The 16,455-nt window shown below is 34.1% G+C and overlaps 2 protein-coding genes across 3 annotated transcripts in view; both read left to right on the top strand.

Moving 5' to 3' along the window:
• The first annotated feature begins 227 nt into the window (after positions 1 to 227).
• The window catches only part of LOC133842870 (lachesin), a 64,165-nt gene continuing 47,937 nt past the window's right edge, over positions 228 to 16,455 (top strand). The window contains exons 1-4 of one of the 2 annotated variants that reach the window (XM_062276151.1): positions 228 to 398; positions 463 to 1,458; positions 3,199 to 3,448; positions 3,513 to 3,648. The gene's annotated coding sequence lies outside the window, so the exon portion shown is untranslated. Of the gene's footprint in view, positions 1,459 to 3,198; positions 3,449 to 3,512; positions 3,649 to 16,455 lie in introns of both variants that reach the window. The other variant, XM_062276150.1, reaches the window with a different exon arrangement.
• Positions 15,341 to 15,946, top strand: LOC133842654 (uncharacterized). Its single transcript, XM_062275850.1, has one exon. It carries the CDS (start codon positions 15,383 to 15,385, stop codon positions 15,923 to 15,925), a length of 543 nt encoding a protein of 180 aa, XP_062131834.1. The 5' UTR covers positions 15,341 to 15,382; the 3' UTR covers positions 15,926 to 15,946.

The following is a 16,455-nucleotide window of genomic DNA, read 5'->3' as shown; positions in this document are numbered from 1 at the left end:
ATAGAATGAAAATTCCAAAACCATTCTTAGCTCTAATTAAAGTACTTATCTAGAGCTATAAAAATAACCTTTTCTTATTTTTAAAATTGTTTCAGTTTATGTTATTATCAATGTAACATATGTACCCATATGTTAGCTTTATGTTAGCAAACTTATCGAACACTGTGATTAATAGCTTGTTAAGCACGTGGATTTCGCAACGATAACTTATCGATATCGTCATGTGGTCAAAGAAAACGAAGAAGAAGAGCAACTGACGCTTGTGAAATAAGTTCTGACGCGCAATAAAAAGTTAAAGGTGTTTCGAAAACTTAATAAATATGTGCATGCGTATGTGTTCTTATGAAATTTATTCGCAATGCGCAATTAACAAAGTTCGTCGAATAAGAGGAGAAGCAGTAAGTAAACAAACTGGCGATCAAAGTAAAGTTGACGCTACCCTTGACTTATTAACTTTGCCAGCGGCGATTGTCGGCATTATTTTCAAAGAAATTAAACAAGAGCAGCAGCTGCAGCATAAATGCATCGATTATGCCGAGTCAGTGCGGAGACCAGCCGGACATCAAAATTAATATTCTCAGCTATGCAATGTAAAAATGCCAAGAAGCTGCCTCGGATAAAGTAACGAACGAACGGAGAACAAGCAGAACGAACGTAAAAAATGAGTTGCTTTGAAGTTTTCAGCAACAAGATGCCTTTCGGCCAGCAGCAATAACAGCAGCAAAAACAACAACAACTACAACAAAAAACGAGAGGGAAAATAAAATGCAAAAAATCCAAAAAGGAAACATGGCAAACGGCATCCTTCTCATCATCAGCAGCAGCAACAGCAGCAGCTAAAGAAGCGCAAGTGAAGGAAAGAAAATCAAGTTGCGTTGCGTTGCGTTTGCTTCATCAATGCCAGAAATGGCAGAAGTGGAAGAGGAAGCACTGAACTGACTGGCTGAAGTGGAAGAGGAAGAAGTTGCTGCTGCTGGCCTGCAGGGCAAAAGCAACGTTTGCAGTGTGCATGTAATTTCTTGAATTTCGCTGAAATCACAGCGCGAACTGCGAACTGAATCAGAGGGAATGCAATTTAAGTGCCATAACAATGGAGAGATGCTGCAAAATGTTGTTATTGTATCAAATGCAAAAGGAGAGCTTAATAAGCTCTGACCGAAAAGCGCAACCCACTAATACCTGAAAGTGGGTACAAGAGTGACAGAGAGGGAGAACTACAGCGAACAGTGGCCGCAAAGAGAATGGCAAACAAAGTAACTGACGTTGCGTTTTTGTGGTTTTGCTTTTACGTTTGCACAAAGAAAACAAAAGCAGATGCAGCTATGAAGATGCAGCGACGTCGTCGTCGATGCCGACTGCGCAAGCATGCGAGAGAAGAAGAAGATGCAATTGGATGCTATATATGTGTGCACTGCTTACATATTACTCATGTGTGCCGGAGGCGTTTGTTGTAGAAGGGTAAGTAAGCGTGGGTGTGAAGAGAAGGGGAATGCTTGGTGGGGGGTGTATGTGTGGCAAAGACGTGCACTGCTTTTGTTCTGGGCTATTTGGTATCCTCTGCTGCCCCGTGGCTTATGCTACACTTTTTTAATAAATTATAAATTGCTGCAAATATATTTGCAAGCAGGGATTACATTTATCCCCCCTTCCTCTCTTTCATTCTCACTCTTTCGATGCTTGTTTGCATATCGCTATAGTTCGGCTCATGTCCCAAGTGTGCGGTTCAGCTATTGCCCCCCCTTCAAGCCCGTTTCAACTAGATGTGTGCTTTGGCATTTTGTATTCATGCTCGAGTCACGTTTTGCACATTTGTTTTAAAAGTAGTTCTTAAGGCGATCCGCCACAGCGAAATTGTGTGAAACGTCTTAAATTAACTGCAAGTGGCAAGCGCTGCAACTTGCAACTTGGTGCTTGCAACTGATGTCTGTTTTTTACCTGCCTGCTTTATTTTGTTTTGTTGTAGCCCTCGGCCAAAAGCGCTTTTTAATCAATCACACACATGTGCATATAATTCTTGTGGGGCCTCCGGGCGGCGACTGCCGCACACATCAAATAAATGTAAACGCTCAAAATAAAGAGCAGCTATATAACAACTGTACTCATAAATTTCGAAAGGCTTTCAAAAACTCTCCCTTGTCCTCCTGTGATAAAGGTTCCTTCCCTTTTACAATCTGCTTTTAATGCCGAAATAAATTCATTAAATTTCTGCGCCTTTTGTACTTTTGCCATACAATAAAAATGTCATTTTACAATGATATATGGCTTCTATAAAAAATCCCCTCCGAAATCACGTAGGAAATTTTGCGTAAACTTGAAAAAGCTGCCGGTTTCGATAATTCGTCGCGAAATGAAACATGTTCTTGCAAAGTTTTTCTTTTTGCTCGCTGCGTTTACCCATTTCATTTTCTTGCGTTTTCTTTCACTTCGTTTTTCACTTGCTGCCTGCATATTAATTTGAAATTTGTAGCATACTTTTCTTCATAGATGTGCGTGTGTATGCATGAGTGTGTGTATGTGTGTGTGAGTTCGGTGTGTTAACAAAGCCATAAATTTACAGCACTGCTGACAGTTTTCATATTTGACTTTTCCTATGTTGCATGTTTGAAAATTGCTCAAAATGTCTGGCAAATGGATTGGGCGCATATTCGACGACTTGGCTTAGCTTCTTCTTCCCTACGTTGTCCTTAAGGTTGAGATTTAGGTGCGATGACGACACCTAACAAATATTTTCATCTAAAAGTATTTTCATGTATTTTATATGAGTTGATTTTTTATAAGCTGCTTTTCATACTACATTGATTTATTGCAGGTTCCTCTTCTAAATTTACTATTTATTTAAATTCCTTCAGTATTTTACAAGTTAAATGAGGGTTCAAGTGATCTTTCTCTTTTTACAATTGCACTTATGACACTTGAAAGATTTAGTCAATTATTTATTGTGTCGACAACATTTTAATCGTTTTGATTTATATGACAGTTATGTTGGTTATATGGTGCTAAATATATGGTATACTGCTATAAGATTTACCTTTTAAATTTAAAATTTATCATTTGCAAATAAGTTGGTAAGAGGAGGCTGAAAATGTTGACGCAAAAACCTTCAAAATAATTGTATATATCGTATCAAGCAGCTTTTGCAACAGACCTTTGATAGCTGCTAACAATTAAATAATTGGTATTGTTCAATGTAAATTTCAGAAGTCGAAACTTTACGGATACAATGCAATGTTATGTTATGTTTATGTTGGCATACTTATCGAACACTGTTATTAACAGCTTGTTAAGCACGTGGATTTCGCAACGATAATTTATCGATATCGACATGTGGCCAAAGAAAACGAAGAAGAAGAGCAACTGACGCTTGTGAAATAAGTTCTGCGCATGCGTGTGTTTCTAAGAAATTTCGCAATGCGCAATTAACAAAGTTCGTCGAATAAAAGGAAAAGCAGTAAGTAAACAAACTGGCGATCAAAGCAAAGTTGACGCTACCCTTGACTTATTAACTTTTCCAGCGGCGATTGTCGGCATTATTTTCAAAGAAATTAAACAAGAGCAGCAGCTGCAGCATAAATGCGTCGATTATGCTGAGTCAGTGCGGAGATCAGCCGGACATCAAAATTAATATTTTCAAGTATGCACAGTAAAAATGTAAGTGACCTTTTCCTATTTCTAACTGTACCTATGACATTTGTTTAGTGCTTAAAATCGCCAGATGGTGCAATAAGGCTGAGTTTTTAAAGAATCGTATTTTTGTTGATTTTGTATAAATGAATTATTCTCTAAAATGCTAACGAATGAATTAAGAGATATTTTGATTGACTTTTTACGGACAGCAAGTTTATATTTATTTTTTGTAAGAGCAGACAACAATTAAGTTGATTTCAAGTTTGGCGAGGGGGGAAAAACTGTCAGCAAAGCGATGACAGACTTGATTGAAACCTTTACAATACGCATCTCAATCAGCGCCACATTCAATCAAATGTTTCGGCACAATATTTTTAGTGTGTAAATACACCCACACATACACACGCACACACAATCGCACGCACACACTCTCGCACATTTATTGTGCATTTGTTGCTGATATTTATTTACTTTCTTTGGGGGGTTCACAACATGCGACAGCATTGAATTACATTTCCATGGAATTGAACTGAACAGAACAGAACTGAAATCGACGGCACGAAGTGCAGAAAGTTTTCAGCTGCACTCGGCGTAAACTTTTCTGCTATTTCCGGTGGCAACAGCAACGGCAACAACAACAACAGCAGCAGCAGCAGCAGCAACAAGGATTCGTCCATGACGACAACGATTTTGGGCCAAATTGTGTGTGAAATTGAATTGCAATTGTCAATAATTCGTTTCCAAAAATATTTCCAATGCTGCCAAGCAAACTGATTGAGTCAACGAGCGTGGCGAAGTGACTGAAAAAGTTTTGCATTGCGTGCAACGCGATTATAAATATTCGATCTCGTCGTTTACGATGAAAACTTTTCTTTTTCTTGGGGTGCCTCAGGTAATAGCGTCTAATTAAAATCCGCTTCAAAAACTTTCTTCACTATTATTGTATTTTTTTTTTAGCCAACTGATTGAATGTAAACATGAGTCGAAATGACAATTCCCCAATCGAAATCGAAGCTGATGATGGAGAAAAGGACACGTTGGCTATGATCTCTAAATCATTTCTGCTGCAGTCATAAAATCCAATGGGGCGCAGACAATTTATTTGTTTTTTATGTGCTCACAACTAATGTGAGGAGAGGCAGTCTCTCCGTTTACATGCTGCCATCGCTCGTTGCCTGGCAGCTGGCATCAGTGCTTCAGTCTCCTCAACAAAAAGGATCTCGAATCGTGCCTGTCCAGAGTGGCACGTACCAAAAGTTCCGCAACGCAATTTTTGAGTTTTCTACTTACGTAAAATGCTCGAATCGAACTCTCTGTGTTGCTGTTTGTGTGTGTGTGTGTGTGTCATATGTTACAGCAGTGTCTCTTCTGAGTATGGGAGGAAAAACTGACTTTGCCTTTTTCTTTGGCCGCAACATTTGACACCTGCTACGCTTAGGTTTTTTTTAGACGTACTGCAGAGTGAGTAAGGGAAGATGGCTGGTGTGGTATGCCTTCCATTGTTTCCATTTTATTGTGTGCTTAAATATTTACACAATGAAAACGAAGCATTTCCTTACACACACAAACACACACACCGACACTCTTACATGTATTTATGAGTGTCTGCTCTAACACATTGTTTTTGGGGCTCAGCGTATTTGATTTATGAACATTGTTGTTTTCCTTGTTGTTCTTGTTGTTGTTGACCCCCAGCAACACACATATGACATGATATTTTATACTCGATTGCCAATTATGACCTGTTAAGGGTTTATGGCCCATATCAGTGAGTGTGTGTGTGTGTGTGTGTGTTTGCTGTGTATGTGTGTAATTGTTTGGCCTGAAGGGGCCAATCAATTGAACAAGCACTTAAGTGTCTCTCTATACAATAGCATAGCATAGTTTGTTAATTGCATCTAATATATTTAGTTAGTATTCCGGCATGAATATTACCTATAAACTTCAATTGTGCTAGAGGGTTGTTTAGTTCATCAAATATTTGCATTAAATTTGCCTTTCTCTCGCCTTTCTCTACCCTGTAGGGTGAACTGTAATTTGGTCACTTTTAAAGCGGCAACTTTGACTATTGACCACAAAACGTTGCATCGAATTTCCATCATACCACAAGAAGCTCAACGTGCAAGTTTCAAGTTCCAGCAAATTGCCTTTGGGGCGTCCAGAAGATTTACTGTTGCTGCTGGCCAAAACGCTTGCCGAATATATGTTTGCAGTTAAGTGGCAGATGTCTAGTTCAGGATATCTACTAGTCCGTTTGAGTTGCTCAAACATCTAATTGCCGAAGGCATAATTTGTGGTTTTATATCAAAGACAATCGGCAGTTAGATGTCCACTTTATTAGTATGTGATCTACTCTTTGGTCAATTTAAAAGCAAAGAGTTTTTCGTAGACTGATTGAAGTTGTCATCATTTAAATATTCGTGAGAACTGAATATCTACTAGTCGTATACCGGTTGATTTCATAAATAAATATTTTATGGATTTTAAATGAAATAAAACAGTCGGCCTTTAATTTTCGTTTTTGGCAATTTGATTTTATCGTTTCTTTTTGACTAGTCATAAAGTAACTAGATGTATTATCTAGTCATAAAGTAATGCTAAATATTTATGTATTTGTCCGTCTTAAAAGTGTTAAAATGTGTAGATCAAGTTATTAAATATTTTGGCTTTAAATGTTTTTTGAGTTGTGATTACCAGTCAGCAGCGAGATGTCCACTTCAGTCGCCTGTGGTCTTCTGTTTAGTTGATTTAAAATCAAATAGAATACCTTTAGTTGACTGAAGTTGTCATCATTTAAATGTCATATTAGTTCTTTATAGAAATCAAAATTTTACCGAATTGTAATTGTGGTAATCAGACAGGATTTTATTGTCATCTTTTAACGTTACTTTAAGGCATATTTTTGCATTTAGTCATTAAGTAACTAAATGGAATTATATGTTTTAAGGTAATGCTAAATATATTTTCTTCTTAGGGCAAGTTTTATCAAATGTTTGCTCTTATATTTTGTATAACTTGTGTTTTTATGTGAAAGGCAGCAGTTCGATGTCCACTTTAGTCCTCTGTGATCTACTGTTTGATTGATATAAAACCAACGAGTATTTCATAGGCGACGAAAGTTGTCATCGTTTAAATGCTTATTATATCTGCGTGGAAAAGTGAAAGCGTTTTATTGTCATCCTTTACCGTTAGTTTAGTTCATGATTTTGCATCTTGTAAAGTTACTAGATGCATTTTAAATAATAATAATACAATTTTTAAATAGATAATTCTCATTTTTAAAAGTGAATTTTATTGTAGAAAGCCCGTAAATATTGTCATGATTTTATAGAACAGGCATCTTAAGTTTTCATCAATTAAATTACTGCCTGAAATGAGTTGTTTATTAATTTTTATTAGAAATATATGTTTAACAAATTTAAAGTATAGGTTGGAAAATTGATTATAGCGTTTCTTTGAGGCTAGACCATATATCTAGTAATAAAGTAACTAGATATATTTTCTAGTCATAAAGTAATGCCAAATATTTATGTAATTGTCTGTCTTAAAAGTGTTAAAATGAGTAAACCAAGATATTACATATTTTGGCTTTAAATGTTTTTTGACCGCTTTGTAAAGTAAATATTTTGTCATGCTTATATTTTTCAGTATAAGTTGTGATTTTATGGGACTACCAGTCAGCGGTTAGATGTCCACTTGAGTCGCCTGTGATATTCTGTTTAGTTGATTTAAAAGCAAATAGAATACCATAGGTTGACTGAAGTTGTTATCATTTAAATGTTATATTAGTTCTTTAAAAAAATTACAATTTTACGGAAATATTATTATGGAAATCTGACAGGATTTTATTGTCATCTTTTACCGTTACTTTAAAGCATATTTTTGCGTTTAGTCATTAAGTAACTCAATGTAATTATATGTTTTAAGGTTATGCTAAATATATTTTCTTCTTAAGGCAAGTTATCATATTTTTGCTCTTATATTTTGTATGACTTAAGATTTTATGTAAAAGGCAGCAGTTCTATGTCCACTTTAGTCCCCTGTGATCTACTGTTTGATTGATATAAAACTAACGAGTATTTCATAGGCGACGAAAGTTGTCATCGTTTAAATTCTTAACATATCTGTGTGGTACAGATTTGAAATTGTGGAAATCAGACAGGATTTCATTTGCATCCCTTTACCGCTACTTAAATGCGTGACTTTGCTTCTAGTCATAAAGTAACTAGAAGCATTTTCATGTGTTAATGTAGCGGTATATATTTATCTGTCTATCTTAAAAGTGTGAAAATGTATAGATCAAGCAAGTTAATGCATATTTCTGTTTACAAGCAGTTGACTTTAATTTGTGATTTTATATGGTTGATTTAAACGCAAAAAGATTATTATAGGCTGACTAAAGTTGTAATCGTTTAAATGCTTAATATATCTGCGTGGTGCAGATTTGAAATTATGGAAAACTAACAGTTTTATTGTCATCTTTTACCGTTAGTTTAATGCATGATTTTGCATCTTGTCATAAAGTTACTAGCTGCATTTTCATGTCTTAAACTAATGCTAAATAGATAATTCTTATTTTTAAAAGTGAATTTTATTTTAGAAAGCCCGTAAATATTGTCATGATTTTATAGGACAAACATCTTAAGTTTTCATCGGTTAAATGAATGTCTGAAATGAGTATGTACAAGTCGTTTATTAATTTTTATTAGAAATAAATGTTTAACAAATTTAAAGTATAGTTTGGAAATTTGATTATAGCGTTTCTTTGAGGCTAGACTCTATATCTAGTAATAAAGTAACTAGATGTATCTTCTAGTCATAAAGTAATGCTAAATATGTATGTATTTGTCCGTCTTAAAAGTGTTAAAATGAGTAGATCAAGTTATTTATTACATATTTTCGCTTTAAATGTTTTTTAAGTTGTGATTACGAGTCAGCAGTGAGATCTCCACTTGAGTCGCCTGTGATCTTCTGTTTAGTTGATTTAAAAGCAAATAGAATACCATAGAGTGACTGAAGTTGTCATCATTTACTATAAATGTCATATTAGTTCTTTATAGAAATCAAAATTTTACCGAATTGAAATTGTGGTAATCAGACAGGATTTTATTGTCATTTTTTACCGTTACCTTAAAGCATATTTTTGCGTTTAGTCATTAAGTAATTGAATGTAATTATATGTTTTAAGGTAATGCTAAATATATTCTCTTCTTAAGGCAAATTTTTGCTCTTATATATTATATAGCTTGTGATTTTAGGTGGAAGACAACAGTCGGATGTCCACTTTAGTCGTATGTGATCTACTGTTAAGTTGAAATAAAATCAAGCAGTATTTCATAGCCGAAGGAAGTTGAAATCGATTAAATTCTTAACACATTTGAAATTATGGAAACCATACAGTATTTGATTGTCATCTTTTACCGTTACTTAAATGCGTGACTTTGTTTCTAGTCATAAAGTAACTAGGCGCATTTCCATGTGTTAACGTAATGGTAAATATTTATTTGTCTACCTTAAAAGTCTGAAAATGAATAGATCAAATTAATGCATATTTTTGATTACAAGCAGTTGACTTTACAAAGTCCGTAAATGTATTCATTCAGTTTAATTTGTGGTTTTATATGGCAGTCAAGCAGCAACTAGATGTCCACTTCAGTCGCCTATGATATACTGTTTGGTTGAATTAAAAGCAAATTGTAATTCATAGGCGTCTGAAAGTTGCCATCGTATTTCATAGACGATGGAAGTTGTCATCGTTTAAATTCTTAACATATCTGCGTGGTAAAGGTTTGAAATTATGGAAAACATACAGTATTTGATTGTCATCTCTTACCGTTAGTTTTATGCATGATTTTGCATCTAGTCATATTGTAACTAGAAGCATTTTCATGTGTTGAACTAATGCTAAATAGTAAATTCTCAATCTAAAAATGTTATATTAAAAAGCCCGTGAATAATGTCATGCAAATAATTTGCTGAGTAATTTGTGATTTTTTATGACAGACGACATGTCGATTGTCTGTGATATACTGTTTGGTTGATTTAAAAGCAAAGAGTATTTCATAGACTGATTAAAGTTGTCATCATTTAAAGATTCGTGATAAATGAATATCTACTAGTCGTATTCCAGTTGTTTTCATAAATAAATATTTTATGGATTTTAAATGAAATAAAACAGTCAGTCAACTTGATTTTATCGTTTCGTTTTGACTAGCCCATATAATAAAGTAATAAAGTAACTAGATGTTATTTCTAGTCATAAAGTAATGCTAAATATTTATGCATTTGTCTGTCTTAAAAGTGTTAAAATGAGTAGATCAAGTTATTACATATTTTCGCTTTAAATGTTTTTTAAGTTGTGATTAGCAGTCAGCAGTGAGATCTCCACTTGAGTCGCCTGTGATCTTCTGTTTAGTTGATTTAAAAGCAAATAGAATACCATAGAGTGACTGAAGTTGTCATCATTTACTATAAATGTCATATTAGTTCTTTATAGAAATCAAAATTTACCGAATTGAAATTGTGGTAATCAGACAGGATTTTATTGTCATTTTTTACCGTTACCTTAAAGCATATTTTTGCGTTTAGTCATTAAGTAATTGAATGTAATTATATGTTTTGAGGTAATGCTAAATATATTCTCTTCTTAAGGCAAATTTTTGCTCTTATATATTATATAGCTTGTGATTTTAGGTGGAAGACAACAGTCGGATGTCCACTTTAGTCGTCTGTGATCTACTGTTAAGTTGAAATAAAATCAAGCAGTATTTCATAGCCGAAGGAAGTTGAAATCGATTAAATTCTTAACACATTTGAAATTATGGAAACCATACAGTATTTGATTGTCATCTTTTACCGTTACTTAAATGCGTGACTTTGTTTCTAGTCATAAAGTAACTAGGCGCATTTCCATGTGTTAACGTAATGGTAAATATTTATTTGTCTACCTTAAAAGTCTGAAAATGAATAGATCAAATTAATGCATATTTTTGATTACAAGCAGTTGACTTTACAAAGTCCGTAAATGTATTCATTCAGTTTAATTTGTGGTTTTATATGGCAGTCAAGCAGCAACTAGATGTCCACTTCAGTCGCCTATGATATACTGTTTGGTTGAATTAAAAGCAAATTGTAATTCATAGGCGTCTGAAAGTTGCCATCGTTTCGATGTCTGCAAGTCGTATATTAATTGCTATTAGAAATAAATAGAATACATTCAGCATTTTATTGTCGTTTTTGGCAATTTGATTTTAACGTTTCTTTTGCGATTAGACCATATACCCAGTGATAAAATAACTAGATGTATCTTCTAGTCATAAAGTAATGCTTAATATTTATTTAATTCTCTTTCTTAAAAGTGTTAAAAAGAGTAGATCAGTAGTAATTCTTACATATATTCGCTTTAAATGTTTGTTGAGTTGTGATTACCAGCAATGAGATGTCCACTTGAGTCGCCTGTGATCTTCTGTTTAGTTGATTTAATAGCAAATATAATACCATAGAGTGACTGAAGTTGTCATCATTTAAATGTCATATTAGTTCTTTATAGAAATACAAATTTTACTGAATTGAAATTGTGGAAATTAGACGGGATTTTATTCTCATATTTTTCCGTTACTTTAAATCATATTTTTGCGTTTAGTCATTAAGTAACTAAATGGAATTATATGTTTTAAGGTAATGCTAAATATATTTTCTTCTTGAGGTCAAGTTATACCATATTTTTGCTCCTATACTTTATGTAACTTGTGATTTTAGGTGGAAGACAACAGTCGGATGTCCACTTTAGTCGTCTGTGATCTACTGTTTATTTGATCTTAAAGTAAGGAGTATTTCATAGACGATGGAAGTTGTCATCGTTTAAATTCTTAACATATCTGCGTGGTAAAGGTTTGAAATTATGGAAAACATACAGTATTTGATTGTCATCTCTTACCGTTAGTTTAATGCATGATTTTGCATCTAGTCATATTGTAACTAGATGCATTTTTATGTGTTAAACTAATGCTAAATAGTAGATTCTCAATCTAACAATTTTATATTAAAAAGCCCGTGAATAATGTCAGGCATATAATGATGTGTAAATTTGTGATGTGTAATTTGTGATTTTTTATGACAGACGACATGTCGATTTTATTAGTCTGTGATATACTGTTTGGTTGAGTTCAAAGCAAAAAGTATTTCATAGGCGTCTAAAGTTGCCATCGTTTCAATGTCTGCAAGTTGTATAATTGCTATTAGAAGTAAGTGTTTTACACATTTTCAGTTATAGAATACATTGAGCATTATCGTTTTTGGCAATTTGATTTTAACGTTTCTTTGCGACTAGACCATATATCTAGTCATAAAGTAACTAGATGTATTTTCTAGTCATAAAGTAATGCTAAATATTTATGTATTTGTCTGCCTTGAAAATTTGTAAATTAGAAGCTCAAGGTTTTGCATACAAAGCCCATAAATATCGTCATGTTTATGTTTGGCAGTATAATTTGTGATATATGACTGACATGTCCACTTTCGTCGTATATGATTTACTGTTTAGTTGATCTAAAAGTAAGGAGTATTTCATAGGCGACGGAAGTTGTCATCCTTCAAATACTTAACATATCTGCATCGCACAGATTTGAAATTATGTAGAACATACAGCATTTTATTGCCATTTTTTATCATTACATTAATATATTTTTTCGAGTCATAAAGTAACTAGATTTAATTTTAGGTCTTAAAGTAACGTTAAATATTTATTTATCTGTCTTAAAAATGTGTGTCATCAACTTTAAATTGTGATTTTATATGGAAAACAATAAGCAGCTGGATGTCCATTTTAGTCAATTATGATCTGCTTTTTGGTTGATTTAAAAGCAAAAAGTATTTCATAGTTGTTTAATGTTGTCATCGCTCAAATGTCTGCCAGAATTGTCATAGTCATATAATATATAGTCATATATCATATTAGTTGATATTATGAATGTTTTTAAATTATGGAAAAAATGATTATTATTTTATTGTCATCTTTACCGTTACTTTAATGTGTGGTTTTGTACCTAGTCATAAAGTAACTAGATGCATTTCCATGTGTTACTGTAGTGGTAAATATTTGCTCGTCTATCTTAAAAATGTGAAAATGAATAGATCAGCCAATCAGAAGCTAGATGTCCACTTTAGTCATCTATGATACTGTTTGGTTGATTTAAAACCAAAAATATTAACATAGGCTGACTGAAGTTGTCATTATTTATGTGGAATAGAATGGAAAAATGTTTTACGGATTTGTAATTATGGAAAACCCTGCTTTTCTTGTCATCTTTTACCGCTACTTTGTAGAAAGATTTTGCATCTAGTCACACAGTAATTAGATGGATTTTCTTTTTATAATGTAATGTTAAAAAGTGTATTCTTAAAAGCGATTTAGTGAGTCGGCCACTTGGTCAAGTAATTGTATGTTTTTGCTTTAAATGCATTTTACAAAGCTCGTAAATATCGTCGCTTATGTAGCAGTAAATTCGAAAACTCTTTTGCTTTTGAAGTAGATGTGCAAAAAGCGTTTTATTGTGAGGAGTCACTTTTCTTGGGTCCTTGGCCAATTGAATATTTCATGACATTTGTCACTTTGCATGCAACAGACATTCGTTTCCTGTTAACAACAGAACCAGATCATACTCCAACTTGAGAGCTCTCTCTTTCACTCTCGTCTCAGCGTGTCGCGCTTTTGACTGCCTTCTGAGAAGTTAACTCTTCAAACGTTCCTTCCCACTTTTCTATCTACTCTCTCTACCACATATTGCTGGGGAAAAAGGCTTTTTTGCGTATTCAGCATGTCAACTGTGGAAACTCAATTTGCCTAAGTAAATAAACGGAATATGAATGTTTAATTTATTTTACGAGCATAGATATTAAATAAACACACAAGTCAGTGTCAGTTGTGTGTGGTGTAAGTTCCGCATATGTCGTAAAAAAAAGTTTCCCAGACGGCAAATTGATGTCGGTGGCAAAAGCGTTTGCTTAAGCTAAACCCAAAAATTTGCAATTCGTAAAAGTTGATCCGGTTATTACGCTTCTCTTACATCGATTGCTCAATCTCAAAAGAAGTTTAATTAAATCGAAACGAAGTAGATACAGGGAAAAGATAGATAGAGATAGAGAGAAAAGAAGCAGATAAATATTTTCATGCATTTGATTTGCATCTACTCTGAGAGCTCTTCAGTTAATACAAATCTCATCGCTTGTATTGACGGTGGTTAATTAATTTTAAAACAATTTTCGTTCTCGACAAACAAAGAACATGTCGAATGAAATGTGGGGCAAGTAAATAGAAAAATAGAGAAGTCGACAGACCGCAAAATGAGTTGGGAAAAAGAGAATAAGAGCCTGCGGCTAATTGCTACCTGTATTTACATTTCTCATTTAATTAAAATTGTCATTTCAATATTTTTCACATACTTTTTTAATTAAGCCACAATTGCTGTCGTCACAAGTGGCGTATACGCAATGTGAGTTAAACTTTATCTTCAATCAACGTGCAGTCCATAAAATTTTTTGTTGCGTGACTCATAATTTGTTGTCGACTTGTTTACATCGCCGCCTCCCCTCTCACATGCTGCTCTGCTGCTCATAATGATGCGCGTCTTTTTATTAATATGAATACTGTGTTCCGGATGAAAGATTGGCTTGCGTTCGTCGTCGTCCTCCTCCTACACATAAAATTCTAAACGTTAAATTTGTGAGCTTCTTTTATATGACCAGATCGTGTGCATTACAAGTTGTAATCGGTCCTGTTTATGTTGCTTTTGACGGGACATGTTAAGTGGATGGATTTGTGCGCGCTTAGCAAATGTTATGCCAGATGAAGAGAGCTGCAATTTGACAAAGTTTTGCAACAGTTTCGACTTGTTGGCAGATAGAGGTATGAAAAAATGTTTAGGAATTTGTTTTGCTTTTTTTTTTTATAATGCAAAAATGAAGTCCAGAAAGGGAAAAATGAATGTTTAGCAATGTAAATGTCTGGATATCATTATTTATTGCTATTATTATTGTAGAATATTAATCATCGAATATGAATTCACAAATGAAAGTGCCGTTTTTAGCGATCAATTTTTGTTTTGTATAGCACTATATCTAAATAGAAGCCTCAATAATAAAGACCAAATAGCAATTTGACCTTACATCACTAAAATTAAAACAAGTAAAACAGCTCGACTGTAATATACTCCCTGTCCATTTTGAATAAATGCAAAATGGTGCGGTATTAATTTTAAAACATATCACAAGAATATACCAAAGGCAATATTTGGTATGTTGATATAGTACTACATCGGCTATTCGCGCTTATCAAAAATGTATATACTTTCTGCTTGTTACTTACATTTAATGGAGGCACAAAGATATAGTGAACTACAAATAATGAAAAAATATTCTAGATTTATTCTCAATGATATTCTCAATGACTTTTCATTAAATTAGACTAAACAATACATTTTGTGCATTCATGCTCCAAATTCAATTTTGTTTGCTAAGCAAACAACTCACATAAACTTTGAAACTTGTAATACACTTGTTATGGGTGCTTGTTGAAATCGAAAATCAAACAAAACATTTCACAGCACGTTTTGTTTGCTTTCTAGCAGCTGTCACCTTGATGCATTTGGATCGTTGTTTAAAGTGTGGTAAGATTTGTGTTGTAACAGCAGTTGGTTGCTATAAAAGAGCTAATCATTAAGCAGAGAATACAGTTCAAGTTGCGACTTGTAGTCAGTTAGCCATGCAGATCATCTCAGTTGTCACCCTGCTTTTGGGCAGCATCTTTGCCTACTCATTGGCAGTGCCACAGTATGGTAGCGGACTGAGCGCAGCTCTGGCACAATTGGCTCAACAGTTGGCGAAGGAGCAGGGAAATACCACAATCAAAGTGGGCAACAATTCAATCATTGTCTCAGGTGTATCTAGCTCAATTGCCAATGCTCATATCGATGCTGATCGTAACCAGAGCAATGGTTGGGGTAACAATGGCTGGGGCAACAACGGTTGGGGCTACTACAATGGCTACTGGCGCGGTGTTCCCGATGAGGAAGTCGAGTCTGATGAATATGCTGCTGAAGACGCAGAACTCGAGGCTGAAATCCAAGCTGCACTTAACGCCCTCGACCACGATATAGCTGAAGATGACTCTGGGGAAGGCGCTGAACACGACGAAATTGAAGACGACGCTGAGAAAGGCGCTGAACACGACGAAATTGAAGACGACGCTGAGGAAGGCGCTGAACACGACGAAGTTGAAGATGACGTCGATTCCAAGGAGGAATAAATATCTAGAGAATTCTTCAATGTTCCCTTTAAAAAAAATGTGTAAATGAAAATGCAATTTAGAAGTTGTTCATCTAGTTAGAGTAATCAAATAAAAAAATGTATATTTGACAATCAAATTGAAATGAAATCGATCAATAAACATTTCACAAACTCTTAATCCTCAAACACACACACACACACATACATGCATTCAAACTGACAAACAGACTGGGAATCAAAGTTCAAAAGTTTCCAACTCGTCCCGTCCATTTGATTTAATTTTCATAAATTCATAAAACCATTTGTGTTCGCATCAGTTCAGTTCAGTTCTGTTTTGGGTTTTGTTTATTGCATGTTGCTGTAAAGGGTTTTACGGAATTTGCTTAAATGCAAATATTGTTGCGAGCATTCAGTTTTTAGCTATGCATTTTTATTTGCCAACTATCATTTAATATACATGCATACTATTCTATACTATATATCATATTTTATGTGTCCAGCAAGGGTTCCGACTGAATGCTGAACTCACTTTCAGTCTATCTGTTTGCA

The sequence above is a fragment of the Drosophila sulfurigaster genome, chromosome 3 (genome assembly GCF_023558435.1).
Source record: "Drosophila sulfurigaster albostrigata strain 15112-1811.04 chromosome 3, ASM2355843v2, whole genome shotgun sequence".
Lineage (NCBI taxonomy): Eukaryota > Metazoa > Arthropoda > Insecta > Diptera > Drosophilidae > Drosophila > Drosophila sulfurigaster.
This window is presented reverse-complemented; position numbering and strand designations above follow the sequence as displayed.

Coding starts and splice junctions, on each gene's coding strand:
- LOC133842654 (XM_062275850.1), top strand. CDS start 15,383: ATGCAGATCATCTCAGTTGTCACCCTGCTTTTGGGCAGCATCTTTGCC.